The sequence below is a fragment of the Nicotiana attenuata genome, unplaced genomic scaffold, assembly GCF_001879085.1.
Source record: "Nicotiana attenuata strain UT unplaced genomic scaffold, NIATTr2, whole genome shotgun sequence".
In the NCBI taxonomy this organism is placed as follows: Eukaryota; Viridiplantae; Streptophyta; class Magnoliopsida; order Solanales; family Solanaceae; genus Nicotiana; species Nicotiana attenuata.
The window spans coordinates 159,177-181,148 of record NW_017671625.1 but is presented as its reverse complement, the minus strand read 5'-3'; the positions used below and the strand labels follow the sequence as shown (position 1 = coordinate 181,148).

Below are 21,972 nucleotides of genomic sequence, written 5' to 3'. Positions count from 1 at the left end.
ATATATATTTAAAATGGTCATGTATTTTACTTTAAAACCTTTAAAATTAGAAGTCCGATGAAAGCAGCATTAGTTGAAGTTCGCTCTCAACTTCAAATGCACATATTAATTCCACGTCAATAACGTAAGTATCTTAATGTTCTAATCACTCCAAGCACATTATTAGCATGTTGAATATTGTTTTCTAGAAATATAAACGCTCGATATTAAATTAAAGTCATCAAACACTATGTACAAAGGAGAAAATAAGGAAAAGCAAAATAGTGAACCATAATCTTCTTCAAAACGTGTCGACATAGTAGTAACGATTGTGTATAACTATATCATACGTGTCATGTCACCACCATGCAAAAGTCTGTGAACTCAACACGTGTCACTTCTTTAGAACTAAAACTAAAATTGGATAAAATCTCACTCTATCTTACTCCAAAGATTTTAAAGAATCTGATTTTATAGTTGAAAACTTGAAAATAATCGCGTGATAAAAGAAAAGAAAAGACAATGGCGACAGTTTCACCACCTCCATGGCAAGTTCTTGTTCTTGTTTCAAACCATCTTGATCCAAAAACACTAGCTAAAGCTTCTTGTGTGTGCAAATCATGGTCTATTTCCATGTCTTCAGATCAAATATGGCAACCCCTTTGTTCCACTCATTACCCTTCTCTTTCCACACTTCATACTTGTTATAATCCCACCGTCTCTTACCGGCGGTTATACGCCCTCGGGCACAGGGCGAATAATCGCCGGCTGAAACAGCCGTCAAAACCCCGTATTTCCCTTAATAACATCATTTTTGCACTTAACATCTATAAAACCACTACACGAATGGTGACTTTAGTCAAGCATGGAAGTCAACTTAGTTTCGACAAGAAAGGCGTTTTTCGGTTTGATATTGATGTCGAGCAATGGCAAAGGTAAGTGTTGGAGGGGTGTTCACGAATTACCTCTTTATAACAACCTCGTTTGTTTTAAATATTTTTGAATGTTAGCGCTATGACAGTGAACATATATGATAAAATAACACATGAAAATTGGTTCCGAAAAAATTTGACTTTTATAGTGAAGTTTGTTATGTAGGGATGTGTTATCGAGAGGTTTGACTGTACTTTTGTATATAGGAAACGGTTTCATTATATATATTATGTTGAATCTCTTTGATTGTGAAGTGTAATCACTCATGTATCAAGATTGCATTTGTTTGAATTTTTCTTGTTAGGATTCCTGGCTCTGCCACTGAAGTCAAGAACGGGGATTTGGGGCCGTTTGATACACTCGGTGACCTGAGGGTGACATGGGATGTGATTTTGGAAGGGTTTAAGGGAGTTTTTAATGTGATGAATTGTAAAGGGAAAGGTAGGTTTGTTTTAGGGTTGGAAGGGTGGTTCTCGGAGGAGCTGCCGCCACCGGGATGTTGCTCGAGCGACACGGTTAGCGGGCTCGTGGCGGATTTGAGGTTAGGGTTAAAGGTAGAAGATGGAAGAGCGGTGGTTGAGAGAATGAGTGCAGGAGTTTTGAGTATAGTGAGCTGGAGATATCTTTTTGTTGAAGATGCTCTTAGGTATTTGCAGCATTTTCTTTCACCTTGTGATGTGTAAATTAAATAATGTTGGGAAGTAGAAATAGTTGTGCAAACGGTGTTCTAATGATATTGCTGTATTTATTTGTGCAAACAGTTCACATAATTAAGTCATGTACTATTGATAATTTTTTAATCTACGAACGCCAAAACTCAGCCTATGTAAATAGAGTGTTATCGCTTCAGTTCTCTTTGAATACTTGCTTTCATGATTTTATAATAATGATTTAAGAAGAAAAAATGCAGGACAGACTATAGATATTAAAGGTATCATGTTATATTTTGCGAGTCTAAAATATTTCGAGATTAATAGAGCGGAATGTTTCTGCGCAATACCCAAATTTCATACCTAGCTGGATGGAAAAACACACAACTAGAAATAGACTACTCATTTCAATTTAGACGATATGTGTTGAGTCAAACTACCCACCCGTAAGCATTTCACGTTACGCTTGGCCGGGTTGATGCGATGTTAACGGTCTATTTTAATGCTAGCCTATTTCAGGTCGATGATTCCAATAGAGGTCTTTTCCAATATATGGTACTATCATATATGATGGAGGATGGTCATAAAAAATACATTAAGTTCCCAAATTATGCATTATACTATTAAATTTGGCTAATTTATCAAAAACTTCAGTAGCTTTTATATGCTTCATCATTGGCTTCCCCAACTCAGCCCATAACAAACTGCAATCATCAATAAAATGAGAAAAGCGATTGTTTCCTTTTTGTAACATGTTATTCATCTATTTGGAACTAAATTTTTTCTCTAGTCACTGGAAATCAAATTGAAAAGTTGTATATAATGCTGAGATCTCACACATATAAAGGACTCTTGGCTCGCAAAAGTCTGCATAAAGGTGCTCTAATACATTGTTATACACAGTATTTATGTTACCTTATGTGTTCATTATACAATATATATAAGTATTGCATAAAGCTGTATAAGCAATGTATAAAGGCGTATTATACACCTTTTATACATTCTTATACAGTATGTATACACTTCCTGGAGGGCTCATAAAATCCAGTTAAACACCACCATATTTCCACCCGGTTAAGCTAGCAACTTCGAATAGTGATCTAAAGACAAAAGTGAAGTAAAATTGGAACCCAATTGCGATTGTCAATTTCGAATGTAAAAATCTGAGAAAAATGTCTGGAGTCCGTGATTGAAATTTTACCTCTTTGAGGAGATTTAGATCACCATCTCTTATCTTCGTCTAATAAATAAATTAAAAAAAGCTCAGATTCAATTTTTTTCTGTTGCAAACTAAATCCAGTAATCAGTGCTGCTGGAGTTAGAATTCACAAAAAAAAATCCAGAATTCGCGGTAGTTAACTAAAATAACACAGGATATGAAGCTCTCATCCATTAAAACTGGGAATAGATGTTATAATGTCCACCTAAAAATACATAATTCTGGCAACGCTGATAATGAGATCAAGTTTTAGAGCTATCTAGAATCCAAAAGAGATTCAGAAGGAGGAGAAAATGAGTACTTGAACCACACCCCAATAATTAGCGTACAGAAATCTCATTCTCAATGCCAGTCCTACTGTTTGACAGAGGAAACTTACTCGAATGTCAGAACAAGGGATCACCCCAGGTATAGACGAGCTCAAAGGGAGGGAGTGAAGCAAGAACCATCCGTAATCCTGGAATGGCCTAGAATCTCAGTTATCTACATCTTTCAAGAGGCTGTAGGCTCCATGACATAAACAAGTAATGCGCCTAAGCATAAACATAAAACCATCTCAATTATGTGATATCTACATCATCTGCAGTTGAAGATCAGCATCTTGCTGCGCAAGCTCCACCATCATAGCCTCATCAAAGGATTTGTTGATGCTCACGTCTTCACTCATGCCCTAAAAAGAAAAGGATACATTTATCATTTGAGACAATCATCTGGATCCATAAAGCTCGATAACTACTTCCAATAAGGCTTGTTAATCAAGCTTCGATCACCACATTCCCCTTCATATATATTTGTGTTTCAAAAAGAAACTACGAAAGAGGTGAGAGATGAAGCCTTCAATGGGAAACAAGGAACACATGGAAGAGGGCTTGCACCAAGATCGGGGTAGAAGAGGGAAAACAAGGGATATCTGGAAGGGACGTGCACCAAGAAATGTGAAGAGTAAATAACATTTTGAATATCTCAAATTAACCTTGCTCGGATGCATACCTTTCTACGCCTTGTCTTCACCATTTTACGATGCTCTTGTCAAGAGGATCCCCAGGGACAATGGCCCAATGATCAAACACCGAAAGACAAAATGCCTGCCCTTGGATGTGATACCTCAAGTCCGTCTCAAAACCAAAGGACTCAATAACTGGTAAAAGTGCCTGGACAAAGAAGTGTGCATTTGAGAAAACCTGATGTTATAACATGAGAACATTGTATCAATAATCCAGGATGCTATCTATATTTAGAAATCAAACCTTGACGATGTAGGCAGGGGTCCCAGGGTGAGGAACATCTGCAGTAACACGTCCACGCCTCCGAGACAACACCGTGTATATGGCAGAGCGACAAAGCATGGATGTTTGGATCTGATGCAAGACACCAAAAAGTTAGCCCAAGTTTCACACAAGAAAACATCTTAAAATCTATTTTTCTTTTAGTTCAAATTTTATCCCTATTTCTGTAACTAGTTGAACCCAACCAAGGCTCAACAATGTACTTTTCTTATCATTTGAACATAGTAAAAACATTAGCAAGAATGTCACCAATATCCTGTCCTCACAGTTCCCGCTACTAACCTTTTCATGATATAAATGGCCACAGAGCAGCAGCTCCAACAATTAGAATAATGTGTTTTATACAGCTTACCACTTTCCCCTTCTTTTTCTACGTGGTGATCTGAAGAACTTAACAAACAATTTATCATAAATGTGTTCACAAAGTGTGCTCCAAACAATACAAAAAAAAAAAACTTGAGACAGACAACTTAACCTCCACATAATACACAGGTTCCATAAGCCTGGGTGTTGCCATAAGGAAAGAAGAGTAGGCTACACGTCGTGCAGTGGAAATAATCTGACCCGGTACAAGATTGGACAGTGGCTCAGGTGCAATCTTCACATCAACTATTTTGAATTTAACATTTCTAATGGGCTCATCACAGAGGGGTCCTTCCCGAGCTCCCCATTGAAACCTGTTGAAATTTTGTTAGTCCAATAACTCAGGCAGTAAGAAAGCACAAAACTAAGAAATTCAAGTTACCCCTGAACAATAGAATCTTTAACAGCATTCAACAAGCTCTTGTCCACTTCACTTGGGAGTGTATCATCCAATAAGATGTTAGGTCCCTGCAAACATATTTGAAGTGTCAAAACAGAAAAATTCACCTAAACAATAGAAGCAATCCATTACAAAAGTTCAAAAGAACCAAGTGATAAAGCAACTATGCTACGTAACAATTGACCTGCTTATCAGGTCCAAATGCCCAGATGGACCGTGCAGCAAGCAGATCCCAGTCATATTTGGTTTGGAAAAAGTCACCAAGTTTCTTACTAGGCCAATCTGTGCTTACAATACCATTCTCAATATCCTCATCAAGTCCTTTCTCCAGTGGTTCAGCAATCTATAAGAAATATAAGTGAGCAAGGAGGGAAACAATTACTCAGCTTGCGGAGATAAAAAAAAAATAAACCAATTATCTCACCATGGTGATTTTATATTTCTTGTTTGGTGTTTCAGCAAAACATTTTATTGAAGACGTCTCAACTACAGTTTCACAGAATGAAACAACTGGATCAGCCACCTGAATATTGCGCACACAAAGGAAAAACACCTCTAGATCAGTTAAGTTTGATAAATGAGTCCTGCTGACAATAAGTTTTGCATTTGTCAATTCTCATAAAACGAGCAGAGAACTGACAAAGATGAATGCATGAAGAGAGAGAGAGAGAAAAGCACCTTAACTTCCACCTCAGAGTAAAGCTCCCTGAGGTCCTTCATTATGGAATCTGTTGGGCACATGCCCATGTTGTCCAGCCAAAGGCCCAATGGCCTAATCCTATTCTCTTTTGGTGTCCATTCCTATTCGGAATTGGATTCGTGTTTATTCCTATTTTGAGTGGATTTTGGCTTTAAGAGAAAGCACCACTCATGATCTATAAATAGGACAAGCTTGGAGAATTGTTCTATGCTCATTGATACAAGTCTTTGAAAGACTTAAGCACAAGAGTGGTTTTTGAGAGAGCTTTCATCAAGAGAGAAGAGAGAAGAAAAGTATTTGTTTTGCTGTAGATTTTTATTCCGACCAGCCAACTTCAAATCACGTTTTCCGATTCGTTAACCGTTGGATCGGGCTGAAATTTTGACTGAGTGTTTGTAACATCTTGGTCTTGGATTTGAACGGTGGAGATCGGATTTGGAGGTTCATAGCATCTGTATTAACCTGTCACCAATGACACACACAACAAATGTAAGTGGTCTAGCAATTCGGTGTAGTTATACCAGATAAAGTCCAGATAGAACTCAATTGTAGGAATACGGCTTTAAAAAAATAAATATTAGGGAATTAGGGAAAAAAGATAGTCACCAGTCACCACGTCTCATACACGTTACATAGAGTTAATCTGTTTCAGACGTATGTCTAACAACTTCATTGTTCTACGCAATCTGTTTTTAGAAGCATATGCCTTGATCTAGCATCCTATACAAACTTTGTGTCATGCTCTGAATCAAGAAAGAAACTGAACCAATCATAGAAATGAGAAGGAACTTACCATCACTCCTTCAACCGCATCAACAATCAAAACTGCGCCATCAGCAAGTCTCAAAGCAGCTGCCATCTCATCCGAGAAGTTGACATGACCAGGAGCATCCATAATGTTACACAGGTAAGACTTTGAATTGCTGTCTTCCAGGACTAGTGACATAGGAACAGACTTAATTGATATCCTCCTCTCTTGCTCATCTATTCTTGTGTCTGTATACACCTCATATGCTTCTCACTGTTTTGATCAAACGTAGATATATGGTGGGTTTGCTCCACCAGCATATCCATAAACAAGGTCTTCCCATGATTCATGTGCCCCACTAAAGCAACATTTCGAACCAACGCGGGGTTTGACATTAGACCTAAGAGAAACTGACTCGAAATATAGGTGGACGAATCCTTTACCCCAAGTTCAAACTTGAGATTCTTCACCGGTTTAATTATTGGCATTTCAAGAGGCTGTTCATCTTCATCCATGATCAATGTCTCCACTTCTTCGCCGTAAACCTCTTCAGCTGTCGGGTAGTATTTCTTGTCTTCAGCAAGGACAACTTGGTTATCCATGTCATCATCCTCTTGAGTGGTCAGCCATCCGTTTGATGCACCAGGCTGCTCACCATCAGAAGCAGCCCTCGAGGAGCACCTCATCTTCACTTTCCTGATCAGACTCAATTTCAGGACCAATATAGTTCCCAAATTCATCATATAAGCTTTCATCCATGGCTCTTAGTACCTGTTAAACAAAATTTCCGTCCATATCTATTAATTATTCAACTAAATCAACAAATATCAACCGAAGAAAAACACAAATTCACCAAACAGGTGCAGCTTACTGGAACAATATTCCCAAAACGTCTTATCAAACTACCTCTTTTTTTTTTTTTTTTTTTTTGTTGTTAAGAGCATATTCCAACGTCTCAATCTAAACTCACTGTCTAACATATAGATCCAATATACTAACATAGTCTCGAAATATTAATCCAAAATATGTGTACATAAATTACGGTCAAATTTGGAATCATATTCAAAGACGATGCAACAGTAGCTTTGATAGCAAACACAATGGCTTAAACCTCAATTTCTCAGAAATGCTTGTTGTCATAATTGCAGTATGATTACTTCCGATTATGCTATAGCCTATAGTCGTTGATACCTATTATCATTATTACTAGTTGGCCAAATTCAATAAAAAAAGATATACAAAATTTAGTAGTACCTGAACTAAGGGGATTCTCTTTTCCTTGTTAGCTAATGAGAGAAACAGCAAATAATTTGCTCCAAAGTAGACTCTTAAAAGTGTTATTAGGGGAACATAATTCCAACCTTCTGTGTCTTTTATTTCACCGCCATCACCCCATTGATCCTTTGTACCCTTAGCACATATTTTTCCATCTATTCTTACATGTGAAATTCACAAGGTGGGGCTAAAGCCCACCAGGCTTTTTTTTTTTTTTTCTTTTTTAAAAAGAAAATTAAGTACCCCAACCAAGTTAGATAATTTAACAACCATCATATATAATATAAAATTTAGCACACTAGCAATTAATTAGTACACTATTTTATATATAACAAATTTCCTTCACACTTAGTAATTAAGCCAATATCTACATACTAAATTAATTCTCCAATTCCATACTTAATAAGTGTATAAAATATTTTGGATTATTACAACAGTTGTGAAGCATGGTATGGAAACTGTCACTGAGCGATCAAATTCTTTTACGTAAAAAATATGTTAATGCTAAGTTCATGCTATTGTCAGAAAAGAACAGTAGCACTACATTCACTAAATTAAACTCTGAATCTACATAAAGATGTTGTCTAATATAGTTCCATCCATGCCTTCACTCTCCGATATAGCAGCAGCCTAGCTTAAATAAAGCTTACATTTATCTAATTAACACACACCCGTAAACGCCTTTTTTTAATAATTGTGGGGACCAGGCCAACTTGAGCGCATCCTGATTAATTTGACGGGGTACCTGCTAATTTAAGGGTCATTAGGTTACGAGGTGGGATATCCAGGGATTAACAATCCTAGGACTGTTATCCCACCTCGAATGGGACGGGTAATCGTAATACCAAGATTTTGGTATAAAATTCATACCAGTATTAGCTAGTACCGATAATCAAACATGGGTAAATGCAATCCCAAATTCTATAGCAATCCCTTAGTCGGTTGAAATTTAAACTTGAGACCTCATGGTTCTCAACCCACTCCATTGAGTGCCGCCGATAAACACACCTATTAGTCGAAGCAAACAGCTATATGGAATACATAAAAGGGTTTATTTAGCGACGTTGTAGGAACAAATTTTCTAACATTCAAGTATGCGAGACAGCATGAGCGAACAATTTTATTAGAAATTAAGTTCAATATATCAGATTGACGGTGATGAATTCAGAAGCAAATAAGAAATTGCAAAAACCGGTTTAGTGATTTTCTTTTAATGAAGTATTTTTATTTTTATTAATTAAAAGCTACCTATTCCAATTGTAACCATACAAGTATACCATAAATTTCAAATTTATTAACAAAAAAGGAATTCTAAACCTAAAATAATACAAAATATTGAAAACTTTCCTAATGTGAAATTTTTAATAATTTTTTAAGCTTGTATAGTTATGAACTCCCCTCCCGCAAAATCTTTTCTTTTTCTTTTTTTCTCCTCTTTGCAATTTTTTTATATATAATTTTTTCTGTTAAAAAAACCCATAAACTGGAGAATAAAGAATCGTAAACGTAAAAGGAGTTCAAAGTGCTCTTTTACCTAAAATATTTATTCAATTGTCAAAATTTTATTAAGAAAAGATACTCCTAAACCTAAAAGATCACAAAGTATTCGAAAGTAAATTTGCCATATCTTTTAAAGCTTATATCATTATGAAACTTCCCCTTTTTATAGCCTGTTTGGCCAAGCTTCTTTCGAGGCAGAAGCACTTTTTTTTGGTTAAAAGTGTTTTTTTTCTAAAATTAAGGTGTTTGACCAAGCTTTTGAAAAGAAAAAAAGTGCTTTTGAGGAGAAGCAGAAGCAGTTTTGGAGAAACAGAAAAAAGTAGTTCTTTTCAAAAGCACTTTTTTGAAAAGCACTTTTGAGAAAAATACACTTAAAAGCAGTTTTTTAAAGCTTGGCCAAACACTAATTACTGCTCAAAAGTACTTTTGAAATCCATTTGCCAAACACAAACTGCTTCTCGCCAAAAGTACTTTTGAGAAAAGCACTTTTGAGAAAAAGCACTTCTCAAAATAAGCTGATTTTTGCAGCTTGGCCAAACGGGCTATTAATCAGGCTTTCCTTTCCTTTTCCTCTTTGTAATTTTTGTTTCTTCCTTTTTTCTTCTTTGCAATTATTTTGATGAAAAAAAATCACTAAACTGGAAAAGTAAGAAATTTGTGTGGATTTTAAATTAGTTCCTTCAATTATTTAAATGCACATGTCCGACATGTCTTGAAAGTTCTAAAACTATATCAATCCTCATGAACGATCTCTATATATGATGTTGATATCAATGTAATTATTAAAAATAAATACGCACATAAGTTTTATAAGTTGTAAAATATAATGCACTAGATATCGCAGAAGCAAGACACAATGAATAGAGAAGACTTAGAACTTCTAGTATTACAGCAAAGACACGTTAATAATTATTATTTTATAGGTGGAAAGACTCTTAAATCTAAAGTACGCGCTTTGCGCGTGTACCCTATATCGATGAATAATTTTTTTTTTTAAATTTTCATAAATATTACATTAAAAACTATGATTGAATCATGAAATAAAAATTTAAGCTTCTAAATGAACAATGATTTTATATAGGTAACTCAATAAATTATGAAGCGCTGTCCTATAAAAATCCTCAATCATCATTCCTTATATTCAACTTAAATAAACTAAGTTTCACTTCTGTAATTTCATGTGCTCAACTTCACAAGTAATCATGATTCCCTTTTAGTTTCGGCAAGAACATCATATTATTTGAAATGTCATATAAAAAAGATTATTGTTTAAGTAATCTAATTCTGAGTTCAAAACTATTACATTTTGTTGAACTTGTTTTTTGAAAAACTACATTTAGTTAAATAAATATTTTGTGTGACATACTTTTATTGCAAATATTAAAATATTTGTCAAATAATAAGAAAAAAGAAATCGATAATTTTGGTCTTTTATAAATTTGAAAGGGAAGGTTGGTCCTACAACTCCTTGAAAAATAAAAACCTAAAATTATTAACTATGAACCAATATTATACCAAATAATTTGATATTAGACGCATCTAATAAAAAAGTCCAATAAAATAGTTGATGAGGACTTTAAACTTATCTAAGTAATGATTAAAATATTATTTGGATTTATAATAAAAAAGGTATTGTTACACAAATTGCCATCCAAATTCACTATTTACTTTTTTCTAACCGGTATATAAATTATGCATATATTATACATCCGCAAGATATTTAGTTGAAGAGATTAGATGGGCGGCTATTTGTGTTAACTCTTCATACAAAAATACTCACGTTTAAAAATCACACAAAACTACAATATAAGTTGATCTAAGAAGTCTCGTATAATGCAAAGAGTTTAGCATCTAATATAACTTTTAATATGGTTAATATTACGTGTTTTAAAGAATTAACTTAAAAGTTCAACTTTTAACATAGTTTACTTTGTAGAATTATTGCTAAGGAAAGTATTTTTATAAGTATAATTTTACTCAACAATTTAATTTCCTAAATATTATGAGTTCCTACATTATTCAAATAAGAAAAGATTTAATAGCCGTAATTTTAGTTGATTTTAAATAGCTCAATTTTAAGAAAGCAGTTAAATGATGATTTTTTCTAGTGTGAACTATATTTTAAAAGGATAAAAAAGGCGAACGACATTTCACTAAGGGCGTTCGTGCTTTTAATATAGTATAGATAGATATAGATATACTAGTCTAAGAGTATGCGCGTTGCGCGTGTACCCTATCTTAATAAGTATACGATGTTAAAAATTGCATAAATATTTTATTATAAATTATTTGAGTAATGAAATAAAGATGAAAGAGGTACAGTGTCTAAAAACTCCAAGCAATAAAGAATATAAATTATCAATTAACCTTTCAATTTAAAGAAACACTTACATATTAATTTTATGAAAATAAGTACAATTTGTAAACCTAATAATAGATACTATCTAAAAAATATTGTCGAAACACTTAAGGAATCAAATTCCAAGAATAGTCATAAGTAATTATCAATCAAACATTTTAAAAAAAAACTTGCAAATTGAGTTTTACTAGCAGTGAATAGGTTATATGAAAGAAAATATTTAACCAAAAAAAAAAAAAATAGAGGGAATTTTTTTTCCTTATATGGTTAAAAACTTAAATATAATGACAAACGGCCGAAGAATCAATTTTTGTGGGATATTTCTTGCCAGAAACATCTTTGCCTATTTTTTCATACTCTTTTAATTTTTTGATATTGCATCCTTATTAGGGAACACTAAAACCTACCAAATTAAGCTTTAAAATTATATACATAAGAGTTAATAAAAAAAAAATAGATACTTCATCGAGGAACATAAGCGAGAACGCTCTCCATCTAAGTTTTCAAATAATATTATATTTATATTACATAGTTCAAACGAGAAAAAAATTATCCGGTAAAAATTTTAAAATTTTATATAGAAATTCTTACAAGTAGTTAAAATAAGGAAAAAATTACTCCTAAATATTACCAAAGCATTAAATGACTAAGAGCCCGTTTGGCTTAGCTGATTTAGAGTAGCTGATAAGCATTAGGTGCTCATAAGCACTTTAAAGTGCTGAAACTGATTTAACAAATAAGCAGTTACGTGTTTGGATAAAAGTGCTGAAATTAATAATATGCAGCTGAAGAACTAGATATACGAAGAGTTTTGTTTTAAAAGAAGTATTTTAGGGATAGAATAGTAAATATTTTGGTCAAACTTAAAGTGCTTATAAGCTGCAATTTGATAAGTTGGGGGAGACCAACTTATGACTTTTGGCTTATTTTTGGCTTATAAGCACTTAACTTATAAGCACTTTTAATTTTACCAAACGCGTAGATAAGCCAAAAAGTGCTTATAAGCCAGTTTGACCAGCTTATAAGCTTAACCAAACACCCTCTAATTTGTCTAGTGTGAAACTTATTTTTAAAGAGTAAAAAAAGCGAACGATATTTCACTAAGGAGTTTCATGCTTTTAATATAGCGCGTGACCCCCGTATTAATAAGAATAAATTTTTAAAAATAATATAAATAATATACGTGAATGCAAATAAGAATAAAATTTTAAAAATAATATAAATAATATACGTGAATGCAAAATTCAAATTAGTCCGTGAATGAATTCAACTACTAAAACAAATACGTGAATTCAAAATTCAACTACAAATATAAAATCTTTTTACTCAATACTCGAACAACACAAAGTTTTGATAATAAAATATGAAATCATAGTGTTGACAATAAATTGCCGTCGAGAAAATAAAATCAAGACCCAAAAATATTGCAACAATCGTAGTATTTTATTTCAAATATTTGAGTGTTACAATCTCTATGAACCCTCTGATTCTTCTTTCCAATTGTAAATAAATTCAAGGGCCTTTGAGCTTGATCTTGAATTTGTAGTTGTCGCCACGAATGATGATCTTGTTCTTGAGCTTGAGCTTGATTGCTAGAACTTGACCTTGATTCGTTCTTCGTTCTTGAGCTTGAACTTGATTTCTTGAACTTGAACTTGNAGGGGAACCAAGTCCGGCCTAAAGCGCCTTTGAGCTTGTTTAACAGGGCGAGCACCATTTTTGACTGCAAGGTGATGGACTGCTACTTTCGGGTCCAAGCGAGGCATCTATTTGTAACTCCAAGCAAAGACATCCCTGAACTCTGTGAGTAACTCAATATAAGTGCTCTCTTCATCAGCTTCTAGTAAAGCACTTAGGTAAGTGGGTCTTGGTTCTTTATCGGTGCCAAGGTTAAACTTCTTTTAAGCATCAACTGTCGTCTTCACTCCTTCTTCAAGCTCAGGTGGAGCATCTTTCGCATCTTCATCTTCTTGAGGGTCTCCATCATTGGAGGATATGTGATAACACGGCGAAACATCCTCCAATTCCGCATTATCTTCCATTGAAGATGGAATGCCATTCTCGACTTGTACAGTAACATGATACGAAGAACCCACACTTTCTTCATCTTCATCACGTTCCTTAGTATAGACCACAGTATATGGCTTCACCTTCAGTACTTCTTTACATGAAACCACAAGTTTTGTTTGCCGCCTCATTCTAGAAGGAACCAAACTTTGGAAATCCTTAGAGATCTCATGGATTTTGGGTGAAGCGGGGGTTCTTATGCTTTGAAAATTTCTCGGAAACTTGTTCCCCTTCTTTAGTGGACCCAATCTTTCAAACACAGAAGTTCTCACAGTTGATTTTCCAAGCCGATCAAAGACAGAAGGCTTGTTAGAAGCGGTTGATTCATCTTCTACACTGATATAATTGCTACTCGCCCTTCTTATTGAGATGCGCACTGGTGACGGTTGCTTGTATCCCAGACCTTCACGTGGTTGCCTCGTTGCAGCTTCTGATGGGAGCTTCCCTAACTTTGACGGCTCATTGGGATTGTATCTAGCTTTTGCAAATAGCTTGTAAGCGTTAGGATCGAAACCTTCATCTGTTCACTTTATAGGGAGTGCCATATTCTGCAAACGATTTTGGGCTACAAACCCTGCAAGCGGCTTTGAGGACAACTTTACTGCCTCAATTCGTTTTACCGGAAGAGTTAACCCCCTTAGCGTCTTGGTTTGAAGATTATGTGATTAGCCCTCGTCTTTCTTCCTTTTAGGGACATATTGGGGCGCGGGACTTACTTTCTTTCCATAAGATGCAATACCCCCTTTATGAGATTTATTCACGTTGGCGGGTACCTCCTCAGTAACAGTTTTGGCTTTGCCAATAGTCACATCAGCTCTTTTAGTTATGGGTTCGTCATTCTTGCTTTTCGTACCATCATCAACTTTAAGCTCCTTCACAATGCGGTTCTTCAAGTAGAACTTTGCATCGGCGAAGTGTGACTCGGCCTCGGTGAATGGCTCATCATCAGCAACTACCGTCTTCTCGACTTCACCCTCGTAGTATTTTAAACATTGATGGTAGGTAGATGGAACAACTTTATTCTCATGTATCTAAGGCCTCCCAAGCAAAACATTGTATGAAGTCTTCGCGTCGATCACATGCAGCACTTGATTGCATATCTTCAATAGTGATTCCCAGCCTGATCGCGCCTATGGCTCTTTGCCCCCCTTGGTTGAATCCTTGGATCATCACACGACTTTCTGAGAGTTCGTTCATGGGAATACCAAGTTCTTTCACAGTGTGGATTGGCAAAATGTTCACTGAGGATCCTCCATCAACCAAAATCCAATTTACCCTTTCATCACGCATATAGCCAACCAGGTACAATGGGTGGTTATGAGGAGTGTCACCTAGCAAAAGGTCGTCATTTGTGAACGTGACCTTTTCCTCACAAGCATTAACTTCTTGAGGAGTGGACTCGATGGGCTTTTTCAAAGATGGTGCCAACGGTAGGTCATCACTCTTTTCTTCCCCTTTGTCAGTATGGCAACAAGAGGCATCAATGCCCTCATGGGAAATCTTCGTGCGGAACCAACTTGGTAAAAACTCCTCCAAGGTCACTGGATTTCGTGGCTTTTGAGGATGGTGCATCTCCACTTTTGCTTTCTTCAAATGCCTAATTGGATTCTTTTTTATTGGTCTTTTTACCATCATCTTCCTTGTTGGTTGTTCCACTGATTCTTTTCGTGGGCTCCTTTTGTGGCGCCTACGACGAGTCACCAACGTCCAACCTTCATCATCATCATGTTGGTTGACTTCAACTTTGTCGCTCTCCAGTAATTCTTCATTTTTACTTTCTTTAAAACCACATAATTCATCCGGACTGAATGAGACAAAGGTGATAGAGACTTGGTTTGCGCTTGCTTTCTCATCTTCAAGCACGATCTTCTTTTCGCGAGCCAAGTCCATGACTTTATCCTTGAAGACAAAGCACTTCTCTAGATGGTGGCTTACTAGTCGGTGATATTTGCAGTAATTTAGGTCATTTGTTTTCCCAGCTTCATTTGGCCGCTTCATCTCTGGAAGCTCAATGAGATTTAACTCAAGGAGTTCTTCAAAGATAGCTGGCACATCGGAATCTAGAAACGGGTACTCTTTCTCCTGCATCTCTTTTAGAGTCAACTTTCCACTTGGCTTGTCTTGAAAAGAAGTGGATTTTATACTCTGCTTCTTACTCACCTTCGTCGTGAACTTCATAGGTGACGTATTGACATTCATAGCTTCTTTGCTTTCAGACTTGGGTACGAACTTGCCCCACTTCCTGACTTCTTGCTTGTCATTCGCTTTGCGAGGTTCATAGATGGGCAGCCTTTCATTTCCAGCGGAGGCCATGCTCAATTCCATGTCATGGGCACGGGTTGCAAGTTCTTCAAATGTGCTAGGCTTGATACCTTGCAAGATGTAGCGCAATCCCCAATGCATGCCTTGGATGCACATCTCTATGCCTGAAGCTTCACTAAGCCTGTCTTTGCAGTTGAGGCTTGCATTCCTCCAACGATTGATAAAGTCGATAACTGGTTCCCCTTTTCGTTGACGAGTATTTGTAAGCTCTACCATACTCACAGTGCGTCTTGTGCTATAAAAGCGATTGAGGAATTCTTGCTCTAGTTGATCCCAGCTGTCGATAGATCCATCCTCGAGGTCCGTGTACCCGTCAAAAGCATTTCCTTTTAGTGAGCGGACAAAGTGCTTGATGAGGTAATCTCCATAAGTTCCAGCATTGTTGCATGTCTCCACGAAGTGCGCAACATGTTGCTTCGGGTTACCTTTACCATCAAACTGTTGAAACTTTGAAGGTTGATAGCCAGCAGGCATCTTCAACATATCGACCCTTGCAGTGTACGGCTTTGCATATGTAAGGGAGGATTTGGCAGCAACTTCATATTTGTTCTTAATGGTTCCTTCGATGAACTCCTTCAGTTGATCGATTGGAATCATCCCTTCAGATGAGACAGGGATAGCCTTAGTGGATGCTGCTTGTCTTGGGGGAGAGTCACTCTCTAGAACTTCTGGGAGCTTGCCGGGTGCATGGGTAGATTCTTCCTCCATCAAGATTCCCACCCTGTCTGTTAGCTTGTCAATTCTAGCCTCTTGATTTTGCATGTATTTGGTCAAGCCAGCGATTGCTTCCGTCAAGTTTGCCAACTGCTCCTCCATGGATGAAGTGTTTGTTACCATGGCTTGCATGATTGTCGTGGATGAGGGAGAGTAGCATGGATTTTCACACAAATTGATCCTTGATTAGCTCACGCTATGCGGTGTAAGTGGGGAGGATCCATCACTTGAAGCATCATCATCTTCCTTCACAGCAGAGTGCTTGGATCCGGAGAGGTCAAGCAGAGCAAGAGTTTTCTTGATCTTTTCAGCAACATCGCTTCCTCCTTCAGATGCGTTTGTGGAAGATCTTGCTCCTTTTGAGGATGAAGATCCGAAAACAGAGTTGATGCGGACGGCACTTGGGGTGCTTGTTGTCCTAAAGAGCTTGCTTTGCTCCTCGTAACTGGTCCGAAGCTTCCAAAGGTAACATCGAGGATGCTTTCCACATCAGCATAGAACCTGGAGTTAGCAGCTTTAGTGGAAGTTGAAACGGAGTTGATTTTCTTTGAAGCCATTTCAATGTTCTTAAACTTTGGTGATTGAAAAGTTGAGATGAGAGGTACAGATTGTCCCACTGGGCGTGCTAGAATTTGTAGACAATAAATTGCCGTCGAGAAAATAAAATCAAGACCGAAAAATATTGCAACAATCGTAGTATTTTATTTCAAATATTTGAGTGTTACAATCTCTATGAACCCTCTGATTCTTCTTTCCAATTGTAAATAAATTCAAGAGCCTTTGAGCTTGATCTTGAATTTGTAGTTGTCGCCACGAACGATGATCTTGTTCTTGAGCTTGAGCTTGATTGCTAGAACTTGACCTTGATTTGTTCTTCGTTCTTGAGCTTGAACTTGATTTCTTGAACTTGAACTTGAAGCTTGAAACTTGTGGAGGAATTTGCAGCGTTTGATCCACGAGCTCTTTCTTGCTTCTTGTTATAACTTCTGGTGTCTTTTCTGGGTTATGAAGACCCCTATTTATAGTTGTGGAAGGGAGGAGTCATGATAAGAACAAACTCTTTCCGACCAATCAAATTGAAGCGTGACATGGCCGCATTTGATTGGCCAGAACATGTCACTTGTACACGTGACGCGATTTCATTGGCCTTTTAGTGTGACTTGGAATGCCTTGTCATTTTGACACGTGGCATGATCCCATTGGCTCTTCCATTTGACTTGGCGTGCCACGTCATTTGACACGTGGCACCAAACTGGGCCTCTAGGAAGATGACATCTTGGGCTTAATGAAGTGGGCTCATCATTTTAGCCCGATTAAATGGGCTAGCCCAATGGATTAAGACTTATTTAATTAATCCATATATGTTGGACTTATATAATTAATTCAATTATATTAGCCCATAATATTTGTTTGGACCAATATATCTTGATTTTAAAATATAGTCCAAATTATTTTATTGAATTTAAATTCAATAAATTTTGCATGCCTACACATAGTTTCTTTAATAGAAGTATTGCTTATATAATTCAAATAAGGTTTAATTATGTATACTTCAAATAGACAAAGAAAATATTATTAAAAAATATAAAGACTTTTAAATCAAAAGGAAGTTCAAAGTGTTTTGTTTTTTACACCTAAAAGGAGTACAACGTATGAATGAACTTGAAATTTGAATAATATGTCAAATTGAGTTGCGTGTGATAATGTGTCAAAATTTTATTAACTAAAAAAGACCCTTCTAAACCTAAAAAGAGAAATTTGATACTCCAACGTATTATTGAACTTGAACATGAGCAAAACTTTCACAGTGCAAATTCAATGTACTTGAAATTCTAGAACATAAAGGTATTAAAACATAGAAGTTATAAATATTAGGAAATAGTTAAATGACTACTCCTAAATAATAGGGAACTAATTAAATGACTATTACTAAATAGTAGGAAATTGTTATAAATAGAATTGTATTTATGGTGAATGTCTATATTTATAGAGATTCTAGGGTTCATTGCTTGGTGGCTAAGTCAGGCTCTCCCTATAAATAGAGGGTTCTATTCCATTGTAATTCATCCCAAATCAATAAGAATTCTCTCCCTCTATTTTTCTCTGCAATACTCTTCTTCTTCTTTTATTGTTTCATAACACGTTATCAGCACGAGACTCTAATCAATTGAGTAGAAACGTTGGGATTGAAGATAACGATTGTCAATTGTTCCATGAACTTCCTTCATGATTAAATTCTTGTAATAAGTATTTTACTTTATTTTTCTCTTTTAAATTCTTGACATTCTATAATTTGATTTTAAATACAAGCAAAGACGATAAATTTTGATTTAACTCTAATAGAATTTGTAAGAAATTATAACCACCAGAAGTCGTAAAATTTCTATGTCTTGCCATGATCAAATTCATGTATGATTATGAGCACAAGAAGTCGAAACTCGTCCCATTGAATTTGCTCCATTCTCATTCCCTTAGGAGAATGTGATAGCAATATGGTAATAAGTCTGAAAGAAGACAAAATTATTGCCGTAAAGGTATCAATGGATGTGGACGTGGTAATAGACGAAATTATAATTGTCATTATCGTGGTAATGAGAATAATAAGGATTCTCAAAAAAGCCTTCACTCTGTGAAGTTAATGTTTGTCATCGATTTGACATAAGATTTTGTAAAGCACATACAGTCCATTCATGATGTGAATGAGAAAACATCTGATTTATGAATATATTTATTCTTGTAAGAATATGAATGTGCTAGTGGTAGTGATTATACCACACTCACCTCGAAAAGGAGGTTTGAGATGATATAAGAAAACAATGTCATTATTATGGCATGAATGGTCTTTGGTCACGTACCTATTGTACGCCCAAATATTTGGGTAATGTGATTATTAAAGAATAACACTAATGCAAGAAGCAGATCTTGCATATAATTTTGACCATGACTATAATGGTATAACTTTCTCTTTAAAAGAGATATTTACCATATGGATGTTGATGAATATGTGGTGGTACCAAATTAATTGAGAGCTCTGGAAGAGCCAATTATTACTATTTTGGAGAAACACAAATGATTATCAATAAGATATTGTGTTGTAGTAAGTCTCAAAGAAACTTATTCAGTTTCCAAAGTATACGCGAAAGCGGTTGATTATATTGAGACTATAAATAAAGGAAATATTTAATATCTTCTGTTACTACAACTTGTAGCTGGGTAATATGTATGTAAAAAGCTACCCGCTTTATTCTTCAGTTTGTACTACACAAATAAAAGAATACCACAATAAAGTGGATATTTATTGATATAAAAACCCATATCATAATAAACTTGGAGTTTAGTGATAATTGCACACGTCATGGCGTAAATCTGAAGTTTATCAATATTGATAATTTATTCAGTTGGCATAATTGGTTTACCCATATCAATTTAAGTATGATGTGCAAAAAAAAAAAAAGAGAATTCACATGGGTAAATATTAAAGAACTAAAATGTTCTTTACGAATTCTTTTATATTGTTTGTTCTCATTAATTAATTGACCAACTAAAATTGGGATTGAATCACATGAATGCTGAAAATATCAAAGGTGAATATGGGCACATTCATCTGCCATGTATACCACATAAGATGCATCTATGAGATGGTTACATGTGCGATTATTATTAACCCGCAACATGGTATTTGCGAGGTAACTTGCTCAATAATTTATTTTCGAGCATAATTTCTAGATTTTCTATTCAAGAAGTTCATCTTGATAAGTTGGTTTACATCACAGTTGATTTAGCAAAATGATTTATAGCGGCAAACAATTGCTTATGAGAACAAAGTTATCTATATCAGTTTGATATACGTTATATACCAAAGTATATTATTTTTCCCTTCACAAGTGGTTCAGGGTCAGGAACCAAACAAACCCATGTTATTATTATTGATGTGCGATGTATATTTTTATTAACACCATAACGCACAAAGATGGGTTCTCAAAGTTGAGGAAACAAGTTAGTTTTTCTAACATGAGGGGGAGACAAGATACAACAGTTGAGAAAAAGTTACATGGAATGAATAATCATTTATACATCTAGATCCTCGAATAAAATAATATGAACTTGAAGTTCATAAAAGGATAATTCATTTGCAATATATTGCAAAGCATGCCAGACGCATTTGCTGACCCAAAGAAAGTAACTACATTCTCACTGCAAATGCTCCTATTAGAATAAGTCCTAGAAGGACAAAGTCTATGGTACGCTTAAAGCGTATAGACAAATCGATTTCAAGTAATCTTCTTGACAAAGAAGATGAGCAAATGATCTAAATGACATAATAAAGGAGGCAAGTGATCTAGAAGATCACATGACATAACACTTCATAAAATCTCATGAGAGATTCAGGAATATATGAATGAAGAGATCTCTATGTTATGTCTTTATGAAAAATAAGGAGGTTGGAACCGATATAAAATGTTTGTCGACAACATCTATGATACCGCTAAATATATATGAGGATCTTAAGTCTGGAGAAACAATTCAAGTAGAATTGGTTTCATATGAAAGACATGTAGTTTTGGACATATAGTTCAAATACTTAAAAGTATAAAGCCAATGGTATGTGCAATCAGTTTTCGATATCTTATATGTCTAGCATGACATGAAAACTTGATATGCATCTAAAATCTATTATATGACTTATATGACTTAACAATCCCTGAAGGATTTAAATTGCTCAAAGCATATAGAATTCATGGTCATGAAGTACTACATCCTCAGTGCAATTTGTGCACAAATGTATCTTGCTATAACTATATGCATAATAATATGATAGCAAGAGTTTTCACCTCTATGTGAAGATATTGAACTGACGATTCCAACAAGATCATATGAAGACAATTCATCTCTATCAAGAATGATGATTTCAAGGTGCAATATATTCATTCAAGTTAATATGGCTGATTTGTTCATCAAATCTCTACCAAAGATCTTTTGAAGATGGTGCACAAGATTGGAATGCAAATGCTTAAGGATGTGAATTGATGCTCTCATCAGGGGGAGTTAATACGCGTTGTACTCTTTTTCCCTTACAAAGTTTTGTCCCACTGGGTTTTCCTTGCAAGGTTTTTAACGAGGCAACCAAAAGGCGTATTGTTAGATATGTGTACTCTTTTTCCTTCTCTAGAATTTTTTTCCCACTGGGTTTTATTTTAGTTAAGGTTTTAACGAGACATATTATCTGTTGAATAGACATTAAAGGGGGAGTGTTATAAATAGAATTGTATTTATGGTGAATGTCTATATTTAGAGAGATTCTAGGGTTCATTGCTTGGTGGCTAAGTCAGGCTCTCCCTATAAATAGAGGGTTCTATTCCATTGTAATTCATCCCAAATCAATAAGAATTCTCTCCCTCTATTTTTCTCTGCAATACTCTTTTCTTCTTTTATTGTTTCATAACAGAAACTATTTAA

The 21,972-nt window shown here is 35.4% G+C and overlaps 1 protein-coding gene and 1 pseudogene across 1 annotated transcript; one reads left to right on the top strand and one right to left on the bottom strand.

Moving 5' to 3' along the window:
• Positions 1–438: 438 nt before the first annotated feature.
• On the top strand, positions 439–1,712 carry LOC109209375 (probable F-box protein At5g04010). Its single transcript, XM_019372638.1, has 2 exons — positions 439–914; positions 1,217–1,712. The coding sequence occupies exons 1-2, from the start codon at positions 502–504 to the stop codon at positions 1,593–1,595; spliced, it is 792 nt and encodes a 263-aa protein (XP_019228183.1). The 5' UTR covers positions 439–501; the 3' UTR covers positions 1,596–1,712.
• A 1,216-nt stretch (positions 1,713–2,928) lies between these two features.
• Positions 2,929–7,666, bottom strand: LOC109209372 (annotated as a pseudogene).
• Between the last annotated feature and the right edge of the window lie 14,306 nt (positions 7,667–21,972).